The sequence below is a fragment of the Podarcis gaigeae genome (assembly GCF_964106915.1).
Source record: "Podarcis gaigeae genome assembly, chromosome: 1".
Classification (NCBI taxonomy): Eukaryota; Metazoa; Chordata; class Lepidosauria; order Squamata; family Lacertidae; genus Podarcis; species Podarcis gaigeae.
In genome coordinates this window covers 53,411,239-53,435,230 of record NC_139678.1, presented here as the reverse complement: position 1 = coordinate 53,435,230, position 23,992 = coordinate 53,411,239, and the positions used below count along the sequence as shown (strand labels likewise).

Here is a 23,992-nt window from a genome sequence, read left to right as displayed (position 1 = left end):
CTGGCAAAATGTGTTGGGTTTTTTTAATGCTTTGAAGAAAGATTGTGCCTGCTTTAGAACCTGTAGTTCTGAAGTTTGGGGAGGTGATTTGCACTGCTGCTTAAAATTATTAATATCAGGGCTGTTGATTTTCTCAGCATCTCGTGAGGGGGCTTCCCACATTTTCCAACATGCTCAGAATTGCACTGCATGCAACCCAATGTAGTTAGTTTTTTGTAAGGAAGTAGTTTTTTTCTTAAAGAAGTCTCCTTGAGGTGTCAATTTCATGCTCCAAACTTTTCTTATGCATTTTCTGTTTCTAGTTTGGCAGTGATTCTTCCATTTCCAGTATGACATCGATGAATTCTGAGCTTCATGCCAACCACAGTGACTTTGGCCATTCCTTGGAGTCTTCCCCTTTGGTCCATTCTGTCTTCTCATTATGGGGCCTGGAATCTGAGGCTTACAGGGTAAGTGGATAGGGTAGCTATGACTTTTCTTTCCTAGGCAAGGCCTCCTAGCCAGTTTCATTGTTTTCTAGTAGTCTTCTGCTAAAGACAAGTACATAACTAACAATATGCATAAAATAAAGCTAATCTATTTTGGGCCTCTTGTTGGCAGTGGTGTCTGTGCACAAGCAGAATGGATTTCCACTCATCCAATAGGACTTCTCATTCCTCTCCTCCCCTTGCATCCCCAACTCCATTTGCTTCTTTAAGGTGAAATCCCATTGTGTGAGCGAACGTTCACTCTCAAAACGTTAGATTCCTCCCAAGGTACCTTCTGGGTCGCTCTAGTTTTGTCTCTCCTCCCAACTCTGGTTTTGTCTCTCCATTCACAACTCCGTCTGCCGCCAAAACTGCAAAGATGTTATGATAGTAAACCATGGTGAACAGAGTTCAAAACTGCAGGGCAGCCATCTGATTTATGTCATGGATTTTGCTTGATAAACTGGGAATAACAGCCCAAAGAAAGTGGAAGCATTTAGAAGTTCTGGTTTCTTGTGAGTTTTCTCTAGCAAGTAGAAAATCAGAGAGTCATAACTGGTAAACCCACTTTGTGATACCTTAATAAATATTTTCTCTGTGATCAGGAGAAGCAGGATATTTTGTGGCCTAAAAGATCAGAGTGTGTAAAAACCTATCCAGCTATCCCCTCCCCAGGAGAACTACCAACTTATTTCCTGCATCCAGAAAGCAGGGGGCAAAGGTGAGTACTGTTAATAAATCAATTCTTATGTCATTTGTATGCAAGTGTAGCCAGAGCAGCTCACAGTAGCAGCAGTATAATATAAAAATACAGTTATTGAAACATGGAATATGCCTAGCACTGAAAAACCAACACCAGTGAGACTAAAAGATGTTGCATGTGATGTTCAGTTAGAAAACTGGAAAATAGGCTGCAGTCCTTTGCATGCTACCTTTAGAGTAAATCAAAATGAGTTCAGTGGGAGTTACTTCAGTGGGATTTTCTTTTTCATGTTACCTTTAGTGCTGTGGCATAGTAAAGAGTGCCAAACCAAAGGTACTATTGTCTGACAGTAATGAACATATGTTCTGCCTCTCTAGTTTATAAAGCAATTTAATTCTACTATGATTGTTGCCTTTAAATTGGTACTCCTGTAGTCTGAATCATATTCTTATACCTGTGTGGTGTTTGTTTAAATTTCTTAGAATCCATTCAATACTTAGCAGTCCAGGGGATGACGATGCACAAACCGAGGTCTATGAGCCAGATTGTTCTTCCATTTCTGATGCCCATAACAGTGACTCTATGCACTTTTTGATCAAAGAACTAGACAGTCATCTGGATCTGAGGGTAAAGATGCCAGATGATCATGCCAAACAAGTAAGAGATTTTATGATTATATTTGAAGATTGTTAGTATACTTCTGGTCTTCTCTGTCCTATAAATTGTCACTTCCAGACTTGACAACCTTTTGAAAGCAAGTGGTCTTCCCACATAAAATTCAGTTTGGAAATGGCCAAGTCACCACTGAAAGGAAGCCTGTAGCCGTTACAACATGTTTGTTTCAATTGACAGTCACCTATCTGCAAAATGTTTGAGGCAGCACCCCGCTTTTGCATTACGATCAGATTTTGTGAACTTGGTTTATTCGGTTAGTTGACATGATACAGGTGCAAGGAATCGTTAATGCACTCCAAATTAGTGGTGCTTTACATTGTGGTATTGCTGGTGGCTAAGAGTTTGAGCTGTGAATTAGGAAATCCATAACTGGCATCTTACCACTGCTGTGAACTTGCTAGGTGGCCTAAGGCAAGCCACTTTCTCTCAATCTTAGCACTGAACCACCCCAGCAATATGTGCAAAATTATCAATGCTGTATTGCTTTTAACACTTGATTGGAAGCTGCCCAGAATGGCTGGGGAAACTCAGCCAGATGGGCGGGGTATAAATAATAAATTATTGTTAGTATAAATTATTATTATTATTATTATTATTATTATTATTATTATTATCACCTCCTTTCCCTCTGTAAGGGACCAGAAGTAGCTGCTGCTAAATCAAGCCAGCTTAGGTTATATTACTGGACTATTTAGACTTGCAGTTTCTGTTTGTTTTCTGTTCGAATTTGACTATGTTGTTTTCTCCAAACTCTCTACCAACAATAAGCCTTCATGCAGATAGCATAAGACTTATCTGGTTTTAGCCAAAGTTCAGGTTGCTTGTTTTCAGTTCTACGATCATCATTGTCTCTACAAGCATAATACATTATTTGTTTAATTTATGAAGTTAACATGAGTTGTTGAATTTTCCAGTTGAATTGCAAGGATTTTTCCAGTCTTTGCAATTTAGCCATAACCATCCAAATAAAAAAGTAGGCTCTCTTGGGTTTTCATTTTGTGATAAAACCTGCTGATCCTTTAGATCATTAAATTTGAATTACCAAACGTAAGTTTTCTGCATTAAAGTCTTACATTCGATAGGTTCAAATGTATGGTTTTAAACACTTCTCTGTCTTGCACAGATATTATACTCTCGTGTCAACAATCAATCAGTTACACAGCAGCAAATAGGATCATTCATCTATCATGCCATTGTAAAGGTAATTCCAATGACCGCAATGTATGCTTTTTATTTTCCTCTTAGAGTATATGGATTTTTTTCCAGAATCCCAAAGGGCCCTCATGTACAGAAGCAAGAATCTCTTTAATTTATTCAGAGTGTTCCACTTAAATCAACTGTAAATCATTCCACTTCTTTATTTTTGTCAGAAATGTTTGTGATTTTTGTGCATGAAAAGTGCTGATTTGGTCAGATTTTACAGCCTCCATGAGTGATTGACATAGAGTGAAATAAGGACAGACAAAGAATATAATACCACGAGTACCAATGATGACTAGAAATTGAATTTGTTTCAAGCTATTCTTGTTATGATTGAAAACATACAGGGGCCTTTTGTCAAAAAATATATTGATAGCTGTGAAGCCTTGGATTGACAAATACTGAAGGAGATTTACAGGTCAATATTCCTGCTGTACAGTGAAAATGCTTGTATGGCTATACCTATGATTTCAAGAAATATAGCAATCTAGGAAATTGTAGGAACGAAATTCTGCTGCAGTGCTGCTGCCTTCCAAAAGAAAATGTACAGTGCCAGCTCTGGTAAATGTTGGAAATGTAATAGTATATTCTGAATTATAGCATTTTAACCATACAGGAATGCTAGAAGGATAGGGTAGGTATCCCAGAGACTATAGAATTGTGTATTTGCTTTATCTATAGAGGCTTCCTAATGGCATATGTTCTATGGACAGCTCACGATATAAAAGAGTAAAATATAACAACAGCAGAATTAAAATAGCAGCATAAAAGCTTTTGAACCCACAGAAAGGAGACATAACCTGTAAGAAAATACATGCATGTAGATACTCATGCTGTAATGTGAATTGTTTGATTCACAGAATACTAGCACTCTTGGTCTATTTAATTACGTATTGTATTCTAAGCAAGACTCTCAAGTAGCTTTTGTTTCTGTAATATATATATATTTTCAAAATCCCTGCTGATTCACAGTTCTACTTAACTGATGAGTTATTAAACAGATCTTAGACCTTAGACATGGGCCTTAGAAATACAGTAACACCTTCCGCATTATATAGGGCCATAATCTTGCAAAACTGCAGTTATGCAAATCTGTTCTTTTATTGTTAATGCTGCTTTTGATGCAAGCCATAAATACTGCAGAAAGCACTTGGATAGCTGTGAAATGGGGGCTAAACATGCTCCCTGCCCTTGGAGACTCCAGCCATTGAGAATCAAGCCTGCTCTCACCTGCATCAGCACATCCTATGTTCCTTATTTCACTAGGGTGTGATAGAATATTGGGAAGTAGTTAGATCAATGTTTTGCTGTGTGCAGCTGATTTGTATATGCATGACCCTCCGGCAGTGATCTCTGCAAACACCTGTAGCTGTAACATCTAGGGCGGCAATGGTAGTCTAACATGGTAAAGCATGGAATGAGATTAATGAGGGTAGCCTTTCTTTTTTGTGGTTAATTTCAGGCAAGGGATCCCTTATGGTTGGTTCTCAATGAGGCTGGCCTTTACTGGCGTGCATTTGGAAATGGCACCTTCGCCTTCACTTGCTTACAAAAGGCCTTTAACTTGACCCCACATGAATTCCAGGATATCCCTTTAGTCAATCTGGCCAACCTTCTAATTCATTATGGTCTTCATCTGGATGCCAGCAAGCTTCTCCGAAAAGCTTTAGCCATCAATGGTTCTGAGGTGAGTTCATTTCCCCCCCCCCCTGTTCTGTTCTGTTCTGTTTGCTTAAGTAGGATTGAAGCATAGGACGCACCTTGTTTTTTTGGGGGGGGGGGGAAATAAAGGGGGGGGGGAATTCCTTTATTTCCCCCCCAAAACCAGGTCGGGAAACCAAACCAGGTCGGGGAACAGCGGTATGGCGGCGCTCCGCCTCCCCGCTGTCCTCCGAGCTTGTTCCCCCGCTGTCCCCCAAGCGCGCTTCTCCCTAGCACCAGCCTCCAAACCTGGTCGGGGAACAGCGGGATGGCGGCGCTGCGCCTTCCCGCTGTCCCCCGAGCTTGTGGGGCTGGCCGATGTCTGCCCGAAGCGCGGGGCGCTCTGCTTCAGCGCGCCCCACACTCCGTGCAGCAGGCTGCTATCCGCAGCCTAGGGAGCCCTGCGGGAACTCCCGCGGGCTCCCCAGGCTTGCTGATAGCTTCCTGAAGCCTGGAGAGCAAGAGGGGTTGGTGCGCACCGACCCCTCTCGCTCTCCAAGCTTCAGCGAAAGCCTGTATTCGCCCCATAGGACGCACACAGTTTTCCCCTTCATTTTTGGAGGGGGAAAAGTGCGTCCTATAGGGCAAAAAATACGGTATTTCTTTCATACACCATCTCAGTGTCCAGAAGTGAGTTAGTGGAAGTGGTTACATTTGCATCTTGGGAAGTGGCTTGAATGTATTGATGTAAAAATATAATTACTCAAAGGTGCCCAGCACATGTTTGCTAACTTCTCACAAATTAATTCTTTAAACCCTGTCTTCATTTTGTTCAGCTGCTGTTAGTTGACATGGTTGCCCATCGCTCCTAACTAGTCAGAAATATTTATACAAGAGTTTCAGAACACTTCAGTAATGTTCACAAACCATTGAGTGGAAGGAAGCTCACACAAGTGGGGTTTGGTCCCATCCAACCCCCTGTGCCCCTTCCAAAGCAAATCTAGAGGATCAGAGGACCTCTTGAACAATTGGGAGAAGTGGGAATCTTGAATCCACCCCTTACTGTTCGGAGGATCCCCATACCACCTAGAGAAGCTTTTGTAGGAACAGTGGGAACTGTTGCAGGGCATGCAAAGGACCCCTTGAATGAGTTTCCTTCTACTTTAGCTACTTAAGAGACAAACCAATAAATTTATATTGTATCATAGGCTTGAATACCGTATTATCAGTCTTAATGTAAAAAGATACTGATATCTTAAAGGGCGGCTTTAAGTACATATGCGCGCATACACACACATATTTGAAACAGAACTCCCAAGATGTGAGCATGCTTGTTGTAAATTTCCAGTTCTTTTGACAACTGAACTGAAATCTGAGTTTTGCCTATGCCTGTGCTGATGAAAGTTTGCCTTTCGCCTTTTTAGCCTCTGACCTTCTTGAGCTTAGGAAATGCCTGCTTGGCTCTGAAGAACGTCAGTGGGGCATTGCAGGCTTTCAGGCATGCCCTGGATATTGCGACAAAGTGTCTGGAGTGTGAGAGGAGCCTGAAGCTGATCCGCTGTTTGCAGTTCTATCCATTTCTGTACAACATCACCTCTTCTGCCTGCAGTGGTAAGCAGCTGCTGAAAAAGTCCCCAAAATAGTAATTTTATCCCTTCAACACTACCTGCAGAAATTGGACTACTTTTCTTTCTCTCGCTCATTGATAATCTCTTTTTCATCTGCGCTCTCTCTCTCTCTGTCCAATTAAAAAAGGGAACAGTGTTTTTTTTCAGTTAGATCTAATTGAGAGTAATTTTTGGAAAGCTGTCTTCCCAGAATTCCCTACCTGATTCTCCTTACAAATTGGGTGCAGTGTTTACTAATTAGAGAATGCTAGGATAGTTTCAAGCCCTTCAAGAGCATTGCTCTGCTGTAGGGCTGTTGAAATAGTCCCATGTTTACACCTCACCTGTTTTCTTAGCAAATACCAAGAACCAGGGAAACAGGAAGAGAATGGCCCTAAGCATGGAATAACATATAACTTTAAACCCATCTGCACCACTATATAAAAGCAGGCTCCCTGTTCTTCAGAACCTGCTGTAAATATTTGAAGAGATTTAGCTTCCTGTTCAAGTAAAGCTGCGAAAAGATTAAACAAATTCTGTCTTCACCTATAGCTGCTAAATCTCCAGTGCATTTTTGCTCAATAGCACTTAAATTTTATTTGAATATATGATTGGAATATGAACTAGTATAATCCCTATCCAATTATCCATATGAGCTAACACATTAGGATTATTTAAGCCAGTGGTTCCCAACCTTTTTGATATGGCAACCTGTAAGTCCAAATTTACTTAGAATGGTGACCCATTATTTTATTGTCACATGAATTTTATTTACCCATCATTTTACTGCCACATGAATTTTGGACTTTGGTCTTCAGCAGCTGTCTATTTTGTGCATTTCAATTGCAAGTCTGCCTACTTTTAAACCATCACTTGAGGCATCGAAGCAAAATTCAACAATACCCCTATTAATGTGGAGTTTAATTTATTGAAATATTTATAGTACTTACTAAATTATTACTGGTTTGTTTGTGAGAATGTAAGAACACCAACCATCAAATTGCAGGGTATTGCCTCATAAACTGTAAAACTTTTTTCTAAAAGCATAGTTACACAATCAGTGTTAGATATAATGAACTACAAGCATCTTAAAGTTTTATTTACGATAAGCCCATTCTGACAAGTATCAGTGGATGGCTTGAGCTTAGATTTTATTACCAAGTAGGTGAATGGAGGCTTTGATGGTTGTCAGACATAGTCTCACATCAGTTAATACACAGGATGCAGTATTTCTTATTTCAGCTAAGCACATTTCAAATCACCCTTGGCTCAACTATTTACTCAACCTCTAATTTGTGGGTGTTGACAAGCACCTTGTGGCAAGTTATCACCAGATCTGCTGCAAGCCGCCAGAGAAAAGTTTACTACCATTTCAATGTGAAACTTGACCCTTTCTGGCATTTGGTTACAAGTATCAACACAGCATTATAATATGCCAAAAAACCCCAAAATGTTACCTGAGGTATTATACCAGTTAAGGATTAAAAGCAATAATCCTTTTGGGTTTATTTATACAACCGATGAGACATTTGCACAAGCATCACAACCCACAGGTCGAGAAACACTGATTTAAGGGATGGAGTTGCATGGCATTACCCTACTTAAGTATCTTCTCTGTGCCAAAAGTTTATTTTCCCATGTTTCATAAAGAGATACCTTTCAAGGGATTAGAAACAGGACTGCATATGTGCATCCAGGTTCTTAGCATAAGTGCAGAACCTAGAGTCAGACTTCTCAGAATCCCAGCTTTCAAAAAGGGAAGTTTTCCGTTTCAGTTGAAGGGAGAAGTTTAAAGCTATGCTTTTGTACAAGGCTTAAACCACTGTAGTGCTGAGCAAGACTTCTTGAAGTCTGAGCCGGTAGTGAGGGGGGTAGGCAGAGTTTCCTGTAGTGTACAAGCACTTTTTCCCTCCTCTCTGGCTGGTGGCTGTTAAGACTGTTGGCTTCCACTTCATTGTCCTCCCAACGCCCAACCTTCATTCTCCTCTTCTCTTTTTGTCATACCTGACATTGTCAAAACATTTCCAAAGTCTTAGGGTGCAAGTAGAACCCCAAGATGCAGGAAATGTTTGTGAGCTTCCGGAACCAAGTGAAGAAACTTTCCTTTACATTCAGTGCTGGTTACAGATTTTCACTACTGACTGTTATTCAACCCTTGGTTATACAAAGTGTTAAAAATCACACATATATGCACTTCTGAGTAGTTTAGGATTGCTAAATTCAAGGCCATCTACTGGGAAAGTGCAGGATCAGAATACTGACTAAAAACTCTGCCTTTGTAACTTGAGATTCTCATGACTGATAGAATATGTGAATTTTTCATGTTCGTCTGTCTTTTGAAGTAAAATCCCCATCTTCTGTTACATTTTCAACAAGTATGGCAACAAAACTATGCACAGAGTATGGGTTTTATTGAAATACGGGTTGTAAGGACTGCATCATTCTGATATGTTAGTTCCTTTGGTTGCATGACTATTTGTGGGAAGGAAGTAAAAAGCTTTCTTCTCTCTATTCATAAGAATGATGGTCCCAATGTGGTTGTTCCCAATTTGACACTAATCTGGGTTCATAAGGATTATATTTCTTCCCTCTGTTCATAACTATTAATAGCGCTCAGAAAAATAAATAAATCAAGATCTACCAGTGGGAAAGTGGACAAAACATTGGTTCAATATTGGAAGCTTCCATATTTACATTGTTCTCTCTCTCTTGCTCTTCATGTGCTGTGTTCCTTTCTTTTATAGACTACAAAGGTGGGCAACACTTCAGGTCATCTTGTCTATCCCCTGCTAATGTGAGAACATTAGACATTTGAACATGAGAAATGGTGTGGACATTTCTTTTGTTGTTATTTTTAGAATGTGAAATAAACATTCTAATGACTCCAGCTTCTGACACTTGATTTTTTATTTTATTATTTTATTGCGGGATTGAAAAAAAGGGAAAGTGAAAAGAAGAAACCAGGAATTTGCCAGGATGTCTCATGATCATTGTTCTGTGTTTTATCTTTTTTTTCCCCTTTCCTTAATGGGCTCAAAAAGAAAAGGAAAAAAACCTCCTTATAGGAATCAAACCTTTGAAAAATATTTCAGCATATCTGAAGCACAGGGACACCCAGAACTGACCGAGTCCATCTAGCTTGTTATTGTATATGCCATCCTTCCCCAGCCTGGTGCCCCCCAGATGTTTTGGGCTACAACTCCTGTTGGTCCCAGCCTGTGTGAACATGGGGCAGGGATGATGGTGAATGAAGTTCAAAACATCTGGAGGGCACCATTTGGATAATGCCAGTCTACCTTGACTGGCAATAGCTCTCCAGGGATTGAAACAGGGATCTTTCCCAGTCCTATCTAGAAATGCCAGGGATTGAAACTGGGATATTCAGCATGTAATGCATATGCTCCACCACTGATACACAAAAAGTAGATGGTGCAACATTGGTGTAGTGCAGTTTTGTGCCACGTAATCAAATAAATAAAACCTACATGTAGGGTTTGCTTGCATTTCACACGTTACTGGTGCTAACTCCTATTTAATGGAAAGTCATTACTTTGTGGAACACAAGTCCGGTAATCTTGAACACATCCGGATTAAGGTTCAGTAATAATACACAACTAAATACCCAGGGTAGTTGAGTATCACCACTATTGTACTTGTTGCTGCACCAGTTAGATATGGGGTGAGAGTTAATCACATTGATGAATTACCATCTCTCTGAGCACAACTCTTCAGCATTCTACTAATTGAACTGACCATGGTGCAGAAATGGGATGGCATGTTGTACAGGCATACCTTGCTTTATTGCGCTTGACAGATGATTGCTTCTTACAAAGACGCAGTGTAGCTGCAAGCATTCTGGCTGCTTCCAGGGGAAGGAAGCTTCACCCTGCCCCTGCCATCCAACTTCTGGCCACGGGAGTAGAACTGGCTAGGGCTGGAGCTGGAGCTAGGTTTCCCCCCACCCCTGCAGCTGTGGGGTGTGTGGCTTAATAGACTACAGTATCATGTAAACATAACTTGCATATGCTCTAAGAAACAAAACAAAAAGTGCTTTATTGCGGTGGTCTGGAACCAAACCTGCAATATCTCCATGGTATGCCTATACACTCCCATTACTTTTGGTTTCTTACTATAAAGGTGGAAGAATGAAAGGGCTTCAGTAGCAATAGATCCTACTTCTCCCTTGACATACTGGTTTAGCAGTGTGATAATGAGTGATTTTTATCTGAGGTAAATAAATAAATTTATTTCTCAAATAACAGAATAGCAATTAGGCACAGGGCTGTGCTTTGCCCCTTAGACACTGTCCCAGGTAAAGAATTACACGACAAAAATTAATGGTCACCAGATCTGCTCCAAATATGTCATAATAAAAATAGTTTTCACCAGGGTTAAAAATCGTGTGTGTGTGTGTGTGTGTGTGTGTCAGACCTAATAATGCAATCATATACATACAGTATATACTTACAAGTAACTCCATGTTCAGTGGGACATACTCCCTTGTAAGTGGATTTAGGATATATCCTAGGTGTTGCAGTGTTTTGCCACCTTTTACTTTTCACTCAAGTGTTTTGTAGAAAGGTTGTTAAAAGTTTATAATGCAGTTATGTACATGCTTATTCAAAAATAAGTTCTGTTCCCAGTAAAGCAAGTGTAGGGTTAGAGCCTTAAATTTGCTCGAGGTAGACAATTCTCATGGCCTCCAGGTGTTTTGGACAACAGCCACCATGGCCAAATAATGGTCAGGGTTTATAGAAGTGTTCTCCAAAACATCTAGAGGACAACAGGTTGGAGAAACGTTTGGTAGCCAAAATAAATGTTCAACCACAGTAACTGTTTCTGACTTCCAGTCCTTGATGTACCTACTTTTCTTTATTAACATGAATATCAGGCGCTATTGTTTGGGGGATTACCCTGGATGGTCCCAGACGGACTTTCAAAAATTAACTTTGGCGATATGCTCACGCCTCCCTCTTTCATTTGCCACGATAGTAGCTTCCTCTACATTCTTTAGGACAGCTTTCTCCAACTTGGTCACCTCCAGTTGTTTTGGATTACAACTCCCATCAGCCCCAGCCAGCATTGCTAATGGTCAAGAATGGAGGAAGTTGAAGTCCAAAACATCTGGAGGGAACCAGGTTGAAGAAGGTTGGCTTGGACTTTGTGTATATGCGCCCATACATAGTGATTCTCATTCTGTAGCATTTTTGTTTTGGTTTTTCTTAGCTTTTTTCTTATTATGAAGCTCCTGTTCATTCCCTATCCTATTTACATTTTCTCATTTCATCTGAATATTCCCACACTACATACGTGTTTCTTTAAGCAGCATCTATACTGTGCTTTCTGAAAATGCTGTGTTTTCTGATGCCCTCTTGTGGCATAAGGTATCACATTTCCATTTAGCAGAACATATTTCTTCTATGAGCTTTTTGGAATAAGCTCCTTAGGTAGTTTCCTTTCGGTGTTGTGTTCTCCAGAGCTATACTGGGAGAATTTATACAGTATCAACCAGCTTTTACAATGGGGCAGACATGGGAGGAAGCTATTTTTAGACTAGTATCTTATCAATTTTACATCACCCACACCACACATGAGCCTTTGAAGAACCTTCAAACATTCTTTTAGAAAAGCAAGATTTCCCAAAGTTCTGGCGAGAAATTGTAATTTATAATCCTGTTTTTTCCAGTTTGGACAAGAAGAACAGGATCATATTATTTGGGTAGATGCCAGTGAGCTACAGTTAGCAACACAATAATGTCTTTCAAAATTAGGTGCTGGCTCCCAAACGCCACAAACCCAGAAGTGAGTGTTTTGGTTTACAAACATTCTTTGGAACCCGAACATCCAACGGGACTTCTGAATGGCCACGGGAGCTTTCTGCAGCCAATTGAAAGCCACGCCTTGGTTTCCAAACATTTTGGAAGTCAAACGGACTTCCAGAACGGATTCCGTTCGACTTCCAAGGTACCACTGTATATAGAGTAAGGGTTCTCTCAGAATAGAAGTACTGTTACTCAGAAAAATATATCTATACCTTACTAGATATTATTTAAAGCTTGTATCAAGTGCAGTACACAGTATAATAACATAAGTATAATAACATCATAAATAGTAAACCATTTCTTTAAGGGAAAATGGTGAAAGGACAAGATAATAGGTAGAAGCCAAGTGGGGGATCCCTAAAAGCATCTTCATGAGAGTTTTCAGTTGCTTTCCTAGAGTAAGAAGGTAGGAAAAACACAACTAGCATGTGGAAGCTATCTGCCATCATAGGCATTCTTTTGGAAAACAATCTGATCGCCTACCAGCTCAAATTGTGCTTCTAGGATTCCCATGCAGCGGGTGCTATCCAGCCGCAGTCAGCCACAAGGGAACTTGCCACAAGCAGGACTCTTGTTAGAAATATGTAACAAACCCAAATCTGACAAAACAAAAGTGTCTGTGGTTGCTACAGTTACAGATAGGTAGCCGTGTTGGTCTGCCATAGTCAAAACAAAACAAAATTCCTTCCAGTAGCACCTTAAAGACCAACTAAGTCAGTTCTTGGTATGAGCTTTCGTGTGCATGCACACTTCTTCAGATGGTTGCTACATTATGCACATTTAGGAACACGTTCCAGTGAATTTCGTGAAACTTTGGAGTATATTTTGCTTTTGTGCATCAGATTTGCTATTAAAGTTTCTCTCTGAGCCACTATGAAATGTGGCCCTCCTGGCCACGTAGATGAATTTGAAGATACAAGAAGTGCTGCTGAATCACAAAGAAGGCAAGTAGAAAGAAGATCAAATTTACTTTGCTTTCAGCTCATCAGTCTATTTAGCAATACTTTTCAAGATTTGAAGTTTTACACTTCTAGGTGTGACAATCCTAAAATAATGCTGCAGGCCAGATTGATTACATTTATGAAAATGAGAGGCAAATCTATTGCTTAAAAAAATATAACTATAATGCACATTAGTGGCAGTCTTCCATCACATGAGACATTCCTAGAGGTGGGTCTGTATTGTTGAACAGGTTGACCATCTGCCTTAACACAAAAAGATCCATTAATGCAGCTTCCAAGAAGTTGTCTTTTTCTCTCTAAGATGAGTTTTTCTGGTCCTGTGGCCATGGCTCAGGAACATTTTCAGGTGTGCTGCTTGGGTGTTTTAAGAGAAATAGTACCCTAAAAACAAGGAATGTTGGGTTGGACTCAGGCCAAGTCATGGTTTACAGCCATTGAAATCAATGTTAATGTATCTACTATCATTCTGGCTTGCTCTAAACAGCAGTAGATAGAATTGGTTTACATAAATATATAGCCATAGAACCCCACCTCATTTTATTGCGCTTTGCCTTATTGCAGTTCACAAATATTGCTCCTTATGAGGTTGCGGGTGCAGTTGCAGGCAGCCTGGCTGCTTACAGAGGAAGGAAGCCCCCCCACCATCGCTGCCCCTCTTCTGGCCACAGAAGTAGAGCTGGCTACTGGTTTTCCCATCCTGCCCCTGCAGCCAGGGGGCCTGGCTTAATAGGCTACCACAGCATAGGGTAAACATAACTTTAATATACACCGGGAAACAAAAAATATTGTGTTACTTGCTTTATTGTGATAGTCGCTTTCTTGCAGTATTCTGCAATATCTCCAAAGTATGCCTGTATTTAGGAAGATAATGGCTGAAGATGGGGGGTTCTCCATATAAGAAAGATTGTGGACATAGATAATATTTTATTCTGGAAAAAGAAAAAACAGAAATGCATACGAGAAACTGTAATACAAAAACCAAAGAAGTTTTCCGAGAACGTGCCATCGCCATTCTAACGGTCTGTGCGTTTCACCCTCCCCTGTCTTCTAAAGGACGTCAAGTTATATTTGAGGCACTAATTGAAATTCAGGCCACACCACTGCTTAGCCTGCTGCTCTATATGTAGCATCAGAGTACCCTGAGAGGCATTGCAAATAGCATTTCCTAGTCTTTCTTATCTGCTGACGATGTTGGAGAGTTAAATTTAGAAACCATCTTCCATGTTGGGCCTCGTTCCCAGACAGGGCTGAGAACACGCTGTGGTCTCTATCCACGTCACAGGGAGAAAAATCCTGTTGTAACCATTGACGAGGTAGGACAAGGGTTAGGGTATGGTGGCTTTTACGATAGCTGCAGCCCTGCCCCATTATTCATAGATCAATTGTGCATTTTTAAAGGGGCTATGGGGTTGTCAGCCATCCCACTGAATTCTCTGGGGGAGGTGGGTTTGTGTACGTGTGTCCCTTTTGTGCCATGTTGTGTTCAAATTTAGCAGACAGACGTTCGCCCTGTTTTTTTTTTTTTTCATGATTTATTTAGTGATGGTTTATATTTCATAAGGGTAATTTTTAGCACTATCGTTGCTGGGAACAGAGCCCATTATGCAATTGGTCAGACATTGGGTTGTGTGCCTTGCTGCTGCTGCTGCTGCTGCTGCTACTGCTGCTTTTGTAATGCAAAAAAGAAATGTCACAACTAAGTTATATTGGAGTAATATATGTTTTGCTACAGTTTGTCCTATATGTTAATAGGATCAACCTGTTTCTACATTTACATACAATGTTGGGGTGAGAACACCCTAGTTAAAAACAAATGTGCACTGGTTTGTTATATAACTAGTTTATTATCAATATAGATGAGGAAGTCCGCTTGCTGAAATGTATATTGATAATGAACTACATATTACAGCATCAACTAAATTAGTTTTGTTCGTATAATAATATATTGGATCAAAGTATATGGTATCAATCAAACTGCCATTCATTCCATTATTGCCTTCACAGTAGTGTAGCCAAAGAGCCATGGTCAAGTAAATTAGAGAACAACGTTGGCTAAACAGATTGTATAATTCTGCTTCCAGGATTTAGGTTACTGACGTCTTGTTTGGGATTGAATGGGGGAGTGGAAGAAAAGTACACAAGGACTAGAAATACCAACAGGATGGGGAATGGCTAGACTCTGAGCTCCCCTATGGGTAGCTTTAACAGAAGGGCAGGACCACTCAACTGTCAGTCACCAGATGCCATCATGACATCAGGTGATCTATTTTTCCATTGTAGCATGGCATGAATTAGGACCCCTGCCAGGCCTAATTGGAGTCACAAGCTAGAGATCCCCTATCGCAGGAATAGCAGAACAGTAGGGGGACTGGTGCATATTACCACCATGAGAGATGGACAGGGAGCTGTGGAGGGCGCTGGGTTCCTACTCCATGGACATTTGACAACCTGATTAGGACTCTTCTTTTTGAGCTTCCATAAAGTCGCAGGAGGATATACTTTGGTTGAACATTAAGAGAAACTTCTTCATGGTCAAAATAGTTTGACACTTATACATGCGAGGGGGAGATCCCTCTCTGGGAGATCTTCAAGTAGACACTAGACAGAGGTTTCTTAAGTTGGTATTGGAAAAAAGGTGAATAAGAGGGTGCATGATAGAGGTATATAAAATTATGCTGTGTGTTGAAAAAGTGGATAGAGATAGGTTTCTCCCCCTCTCTCATAACATTAGAACTGGGAGACATCCAGTGTAGTTGAATTCAGGACAGATGAAAGAAAGCACTTCTTCCACATACTGTATAGTTCTAAACTATGGAATTTGCTTCTACAGGAGGTGGTGGCCATCAACTTGGGTGATTTTAAAAGAGGATTGGACAAATGTCTGGAGGATGACACTATCAAAGGCTATGTTCTACCACCACTGTCAAGAGGCCATATGCCTTTGAATGCTAGTTTTCTCTAGAATGTGCTTGCCCAGATCCTTCAACCTTTTTTCACCAAAGAACATGTCTAGCATCCTTACTGCTTTACTATCTATGTTGCTTTCTTTGTCATTTCTGTGGTTACTTTATAATGTTAAATTAAAAAGTATTATATAAATTGAAGCTTTACCATTGTTGAGAGGAAACCGCCCACAACTTGGATGTATCAATTATAGCTGATCAAAATTACCGTTGCCCTGATTTCAACAGTATTATGGTGTACATTGGCTCCTGTTCAGCTGATGATCTCTTAATAGAGAAGTATGGAACCAAATGCCTCCTTGCCCTTCTCAAGTGCTTTTGCTTGTCTGGAAGGTGCCCTTGAACTGTGACGGGGCTTCTTGCTTGGCTGGATGGACAATACAGAGTTGGGGACATGTAGAAACCTCTGACTTTTGTTGGGCTGGATTGTGGACTTCGTGCAAAAGTCAGAGTTGCTCCTGTTGGCCCACCCATTTTTGCCTGTGGCCCTGCCCACCCTGCGAGGTGCCTATGAAGGGAGCACAGCTATCAGGCTGCAAAGGGTTCCCCACTTCTGTTCAACTAGAAGTCCTCCAAAGCAGTGCCATTTTCTATTATTTCCCCCACTTGAGGCCGTTAGATTAGTACACACTGGCAAGTGATGTCAAGACTTCCAGCTTCTGAGATCTTTCCGTGTTAGACGTTAGATCTAAAAGGGCTCTTTGAGTGCTGCGACTGGTTTTCAATACTCCAACTGCTTTTTCTGTAAAAGTAAAACTGCTTTACTTCTGTAAAGTAAAGTAGGTTTCGTGGCTTTCTTACTACAGTCATACCTCACGTTACAGTCGCTTCAGGTTGCGTTTTTTCGGGTTATGAACCACCGAAACCCAGAAGTACCGGGACAGGTTACTTCCGGGTTTTGGTGGTCGTGCATGCGCAGAAGCACTAAATCGCACTTTGCACATGTGCAGAAGCGCCGAATCACAACCTGCACGTGTACAGACGCACCGCTGTGGGTTGTGAACATGCATCCTGCACGGATAACTTTCGCAACCCGAGCGTCCACTGTATAGCAGGGCTTCATCTTCTAAAAGTGGTGTGTGCCATCAACTAGTCCAGGCATGTCCAACAGGTAGACTTTGACCTAAACCCCCAAAAAGGGGGTAGATCACTGCCAGTTTTTAACTCTGTGAGTAAATCACAGTCTCTTGGGAGTTGGACACCCCTGATCTAATCTATTTAAAACGAATAATAAAGATGGTGCTAGCTTAACAAGCATATTATTCTAGAATTTCATTCTTTTCCAATTTTGTCCTTCCCTCATCTCTTCTCCACAGTGTTCTTTTTAGTGCGGGTGTATATAAACACACGCATGCACCATAAGGCTTTTCCATAGCATCCTCTTATTTATTTTTTTGGAATGCTAAAGTATCCAAGGTTCATTCGGCTGAAGGTCATCTCACAATGTAGTCTGGATCAGATGTCACCAAAAAGGCCGCATTTCCGTGTTGTGGTCCTGTGCTCACTATCTCTGATGAATTATACATGAGGCTGCATAAAGCAGATTTAAAAAGATGAAACCAATTAAATTTTAATGGGGGGGGTGAGATGAGTTGGGGGAGGGGAGGGAGGTGCAGTGCTGAGACCAGGGAGAGATGACAAAGACAAATGTAATTGTATAGCAGATGCTTTACAAGTATGTGAAGTTCAGCTGCTTATGCTACTCTGTCATTAGCCTACATTGTAAAATAATTTTGGTTATCATCTTCATTCTGTTACTGAATAGAATACCACTCACCAGCAGATTAAAGAGGGAGGTTCTTACTGAGTCTTCATGTCCTTTAGATCTTGCTGTGTTTCATTTTGGCCTCTCCCTAAATAACAAAAGTCTGGCCTTATTTATGTGAGATCCTGAGCCTTCATACTTTCTCATATTTCACTTGGAGCAATGGATACCCAAACCTAAAATTGCATTTTACAGCTGAGCATGTTCCCAGAATACTAGTTCACAAACGTTTTCATTGATCTAGTTGCCCATGCATACTTGTTTCTTTAAAAAACAACAACACCTCATTTCTTAACATTATTAAATATTAAACCATTTGAAGTTCACTTTACTTGTTCCAAAATCGTTAATTGGTTTGGCTGAAACAGGAAACTGGTTTAATCTTGACTTGTGCAAAAGGAGGAACAAAAGTCTGTGTGGGGATGAAAGTTCCAGTTTTTTTATTAGATTTGTGAATTTTATTCAACATTTCCATGGATTATGTGGCTTGAGGAGATATTTATAGTGGTACCTTGGTACTCGAACAGCTTGGCTCCCAAACAAATCAGCTCCTGAACACTGCAAACCTGGAAGTAAGTGTTCGGTTTGCGAATGTTTTTCAGAAACCAAACGTCAAATGCGGCTTCTGCTTGAGTGCAGGAAGCTCCTGCAGCCAATCGGAAGCCATGCCTCGGTTTGTGAATGGTTTGAGAGTCAATCGGACTCCTGAAACGGATTAAGTTCGAGAACCAAGGTATCACTTTATTTCACAACTCTTACCTATAAACTTACATTGTAAGGCTTTCCTGAGCAGATTTGTATCAGTTAAAGAGAAAGAGAGACAGTGCAGTATTTGAACTTGGCCATCAAAATCAACCCAGTAGAAACCAACTGAGAGTCAAATAACAGGATTTTCAATAATAGGACCAGGCCTTCATACTGCAGCAGAAAGAAAGAGCGAGCAGGAAAATCATTGTGAATTCTGTGTATGTTCAGAGTCTCACTCAGGAAGCTTTCAAAGCTTGGCTAGAGTTTGGAATGGGTGTCCTGTCCTCCCTTCCGTGTGTGCACATCAAGAGACATGGTTTTTGTCCCCCACTCAGTTCTGTTTCAACTATGATGTCTGTAGGGTTGGTTTCTAAATAAAAATGCATTCCATATTTTTATTCTCGCTGTTGTTCTCCCTCTTCCTTTTGCACTTGTTGATTTTCTATTCCATAGCCCATCCAAGTGCTCCTCTTCCCACTTGTGATTGACCAGGTGAGATACTTCGGAAAGTGTGTCACTTAATGACTGCCATTAATTTCCAAAGCATTGTACATGATCATCCTTGTTTGTAGACCATTTGTGTGTATCAGTAATTCAGATGATTATAGCAGCTTGGCCTAAGGGAGTCATGTCTGTGTGTTTCACAGGCCACTGTCACGAGAAGAGCCAAGGCAACAGCCATACCAAGCAGAAGTACCTAGACAAGCCCAATTCTGAGATCATATCCATGGAAGAAAATCTTGTGGCAGTGACTGATGACGATTCCACAGATCTTCTTCACAGCTCCACAACAGAGTCATCCTCTTTGACTTTAGAAAGTAAGTGAATATTGAAATAGTGAACACAGCAAAGGGGGGTTGAGCCTTTCCTTCTTTTTCAGAGCAGTTGTTACTTTGTACCTTTCTAAATTTGGAAAACCCCTCTTTTTCATTGTTAGCATTAAAAAGTGTATGAGAGAAGGAATTTCATTGTATGCAACTTCTCTGCAGCAATTTGAAACTTCCAATTACAACCATTAAGGATACAAGGACCGTAATGTTGAAGTTGGCCATCTCTGCTGTACTTACACCCTTGACCATCTCAGCAGAGCAGGCTACAGATAAATCCCTTGCACGGAAATGCATATGTTTAAATGCACTTGCCATATCTGCTGGTTCATCTGTCCATGGCATACCTGTCTGGACCACAAAATAAGTCACCGCACCTGTTGAGTGCTTAAAAAAATAGTAGAGCACCAAAAGAACACATCCTTGCCTATGGTCCATGTCATGTATAAGTCAGGCTTCACTGAGCTACATACAATTTGATTGCAGAGCGATTAGGGAAAGTAGAGACATATTGCTTGATTGCATAGGATTGTAGTTTAATTCCATTGTTAAAGGACTTTCCCATCTGTCAGACATGCTAATGGTGTCACATTGCTCTGAAAGCGCATGTGCAGTTTGTGATAGAATGGGATCCTTGATTAGATTAGATGAAGATCCATCCTCAGTCTGGTCCTGCACCCTCTTTCTAATAGTACCAGTTACAGATAGGTAGCCGTGTTGGTCTGCCATAGTCAAAACAAAAAAAAATTCCTTCCAGTAGCACCTTAAAGACCAACTAAGTCAGTTCTTGGTATGAGCTTTCGTGTGCATGCACACTTCTTCAGATACACTGATGGACTTCCATTTCAGTGTATCTGAAGAAGTGTGCATGCACACGAAAGCTCATACCAAGAACTGACTTAGTTGGTCTTTAAGGTGCTACTGGAAGGAATTTTTTTTTGTTTTTTCTAATAGTAGTCCACCATACCACATGCTTCTGGGCGATCAACAAGTGCCCTACTCCTCTTGTTAATCTCTTAGCAATCACAGTTTAGAGACATACTGCAAGTAAACTCTGGGGACTCCCATTTAGTGATCATGCCTTGGTAGGTACATAGGATGCTTGCCTGATACCCTCTACCCAAATTCATCCTCTTACCTTAATATGAGGCTTCCCAATAGGAAATCACACTCGCTAATTATTTCTGAGTCAATATCCCAACACAAATATAGGAAGTAAAAGGGAATTGATTCAGATCAGGGCACAAAAGGTACAATCCATATCTCAGTCATGTGAACAGAGCCAAGCAACTGCCTGTTCCTCTCCCCAATTGTACAAATGAGCAATTTGCACTTTCTGCAGTTGCCACATCATACTGAGGCAATGCGCATTGTCCTTACTCTTCTCTGTTCAGTGGAAGGGCAAGTCCACAGAATTTCCTTCTTGTCATGCCAGCAGGAGTTTTTCTGTGAACAATCCCTGTGTGTAATCCCCTCACTTACATGACTTAGTGAAATGCTTCAGTTTCTGAGAACTGCTGCTCCCTTCAACTAATGGGAACTTCTTGCAGATTTCATTAAGAGAAGCATGCAGCTCCTTTTGATGTATTTTGCCTCTTGAATGATAGCTTTACTGGAGACATTTTTTAGAGGAACTTAATGGAATCCCCTGCATGGTGGCATGAGAGCTTGAATTATGAGGTGAATACATTTTTAATACCTTTTAGGTTCTGAGCTCTTCAGGTTGGATAGTTCCCCCCACACACACCTCAAAATGGGAAAGGGTATTTTCCAGATAACAGAATATTGTCTGATTTTGAAAAATTAGCAATCAAAAAATAATTTTGATTGCCTAAAAATACTCATTCCTGGAAAATACAGTGGAAAGAAATGATGCTTGGGCCAATCAAACATTTTAGATCTGTCCTTACAATGTAAACTTTCCAAGCAGGGTCGCTACCGAGAGCTATTCAAATTATTGCTTTCAAACCAACAAACAATTTAATGAGAGGGCTTTGAAAGATCAGTCCTTTTCAATCCAAAGTGACAAGTTGTAAGAAATAGATCTTTTAGCGTAGCAACACCTATACTTTGGAACCCATCACTTATTGATATCAGGCAGGCTCTTTCACTTTACTCTTTTTAGCACCTGCTAAAACATCTTTCTTTAAGCAAGTCTAGCCAGACACAAAGATGCTGCTGTGTTTAATCCCTCTTTAGTTTACTATTGGTTTCAATGAACTTTTAAGTGTTTTTAATTACTTAAACTTTTATTAATATTTTTTAATATTTATGATAAACCGCTTAGAGGTTTTATTACCATCAGCCTGCATTTATATCATTAAAAAAACCCTATGTGTTAAATTGATTCCCATAGTCTTGGTTTCAGACAAAAACAGAATATGGGTGGGTTGAGAATATCATAGTGCTGAAAGTTTTAATCAGTTCTTAAGCATTGGATCCTTATGCAAAACAACTCTTCTGTTGAATGGTCTTGCAACAAGGATAGGTTCACACAGTCATGCCTTTCACACCATTATTGTAATTAATATGTAATCTTCCATAATGTCTCGGATATTGTGACTTGACTTTTCAACATATATAGGCTGTAATGTATGGCAAGGAAAGGTTATGGATTAGTTTAGTCATAAGCAAAAGCAGAAGTGTGATGCTATCCTGTCTGGCATGTGACCCTAATTATAATACAGCTTCTGATCCGAGTGATTTATTTTGTTGCTCCCCCTTTGCAGGCACCGTCATTGCCGAAAGCAATGGTTCAGAAGAAGTGGAGAGTTTGGGAGATGCTCAGATGTCCGAAGAAATGTTGGCATTGGTTGACGAGTTTGAAAATTCGTGGCCCCTTGAAGCCTTTGAGGGGGCACTGGAAGTGAAAGGCCATCGGATGGACTTGCAAGGGATCCGTGTCCTCAAGAAAGGTTCTCAGGACGGACTTCCCAGCTCTTGTTTTGGAGATTGTGGAGATGATGACGATGACGAAACTGAATGGGTAAGAACTCCCATCAGCAAGATCAAGCTGTGTATTTCTTGTACAGTGTCTCTGGGTTATCTATAGCCTTGCTCAGGCATCCTGATAATCACATGAGATAACATTCACACAAGGTGTGTCCCATGGAACATAGGTTTCTGGGTGGTAGTTGATCACGGTGAGGATTTGCTAGACATGGCTCCCTCTTAGCTCATTTCTTCCTTTCATCCTGAGTTCGTGCTTCTTCAAAGTCCATGACAAGGGGGCCAAACCTTCAGAACATATTACTCAAATTCTGTATCGGTTACATTCTCTGCCCGTTGGTTCCTGTAGTTTATATCAAGTGGCTAGAAAAGGCTTAACATAGTCCATTATATAGTCCCTCCCTGTTTGCTCCTCTGAGTCTGTAATGATCATTTTGCTTCAGCACTCCAATAAGTCAAGCACAGAGCAAATTGTATTTTGAATATAGCATTTCTTATTAGACCTCTTATTGTTGCTTGATGTATATAATATATAGCATATTATTTCCGTGTTTCTCAGCTGTACTAATGTGTGTTTTCATTGATGTTTATCAATTGTAATTGTCAGTTGTTATAAAATGTTATAAACATGACTGCATTAGTTTTCCATTAGTTTCAGTAGGTCTTCTGTGAGTAAAATTTAAGTGAATACTCATCCTATGGTCCTCTTTACCCTCACCATGTTAGTCCTATGACAGGGGAGACGAACCACAGACCCAGTGGCCCTCCAGACTTCTCTATCTCACCCATGAGACTCTCTCCATGCAGTGTTGATTATCTCTTGCAAGTGTGGTCCTCAGTGCTGAATTGTTGCCCAACCTTGTGTTAAGTGAATTATTTTTATATACTTGCGCAATTTGATGAATGAAATGCAGTCAGAAGGAGGAGGGCCAGGAGATCCAGGGAAAAGAGAAACTGTCTGGAAATTGTCCTTGAAATCAACTCAGACCACCGAAAGCCAGCTATCTCTATTCTCAACAGCACGCCTGATATATTTGGTTGCTAACCCTCATGATGTTTTTTTTCTTTGACAGATAACATTCCAAGTAAAACGTGTAAAGAAACCCAAAACAGAAAACCTAGATCCACAAGAGCCAGCAGGAAAAAATGGAGAGGAGGGAGTAAATGGAGAAAATGATAACCTTTACCAAATGGCATTGGAGATCAGTGGGCCAAAAATACCCTCCCCAGGACCACCAGGTATATATATTTTTAGGATTTTTTTACTTTTTTTAGAGCTTCAGGTTGTGTTTTATTCATGACTGATTCAAGTGAAGCATAAGAAATGATAGAAATGAATACATAGGTGAGTAGTGGGGAACCTTTTTTAAAAAGAATTTAAGTCTGTTGACCCTTCTGTCCTGAAATGACAGTGTAGCCTTTTGCTGTAGTCAGTGAGATAGTGTTTGATATAACATGATACAATATTTCCCAATAGCCAAAGTCACAGTCATGCGAGCAGAATGAACACGAATAAAAGTGTGACTTAAGATCTGAGGACTCCACAGGTTATATTCATCATACATGAATTAGGGTCCAGTTTTGTTCAACTTTTACATCAATGATATGGTTAATTGTTTGTCATCTCCGGACTTCCACGCCCCCAAACTGGCTGACAAATCAAT

The 23,992-nt window shown here is 40.5% G+C and overlaps 1 protein-coding gene across 6 annotated transcripts in view; it reads left to right on the top strand.

Moving 5' to 3' along the window:
* The window catches only part of TTC17 (tetratricopeptide repeat domain 17), a 61,474-nt gene that overhangs the window by 19,268 nt on the left and 18,214 nt on the right, over positions 1-23,992 (top strand). For 5 of the 6 annotated variants that reach the window (XR_014566849.1, XM_083749511.1, XM_083749512.1 and 2 more), the window contains exons 11-19: positions 303-449; positions 1,073-1,188; positions 1,653-1,827; positions 2,969-3,046; positions 4,508-4,732; positions 6,111-6,297; positions 19,200-19,370; positions 22,109-22,365; positions 23,402-23,567. Coding sequence is in view for 4 of the 6 variants with exons in the window: in XM_083749511.1 (XP_083605637.1) it covers positions 303-449; positions 1,073-1,188; positions 1,653-1,827; positions 2,969-3,046; positions 4,508-4,732; positions 6,111-6,297; positions 19,200-19,370; positions 22,109-22,365; positions 23,402-23,567 (1,522 nt within the window). In the remaining 2 variants the exon portion in view is untranslated. Of the gene's footprint in view, positions 1-302; positions 450-1,072; positions 1,189-1,652; positions 1,828-2,968; positions 3,047-4,507; positions 4,733-6,110; positions 6,298-19,199; positions 19,371-22,108; positions 22,366-23,401; positions 23,902-23,992 lie in introns of all 6 variants that reach the window. The other variant, XR_014566848.1, reaches the window with a different exon arrangement.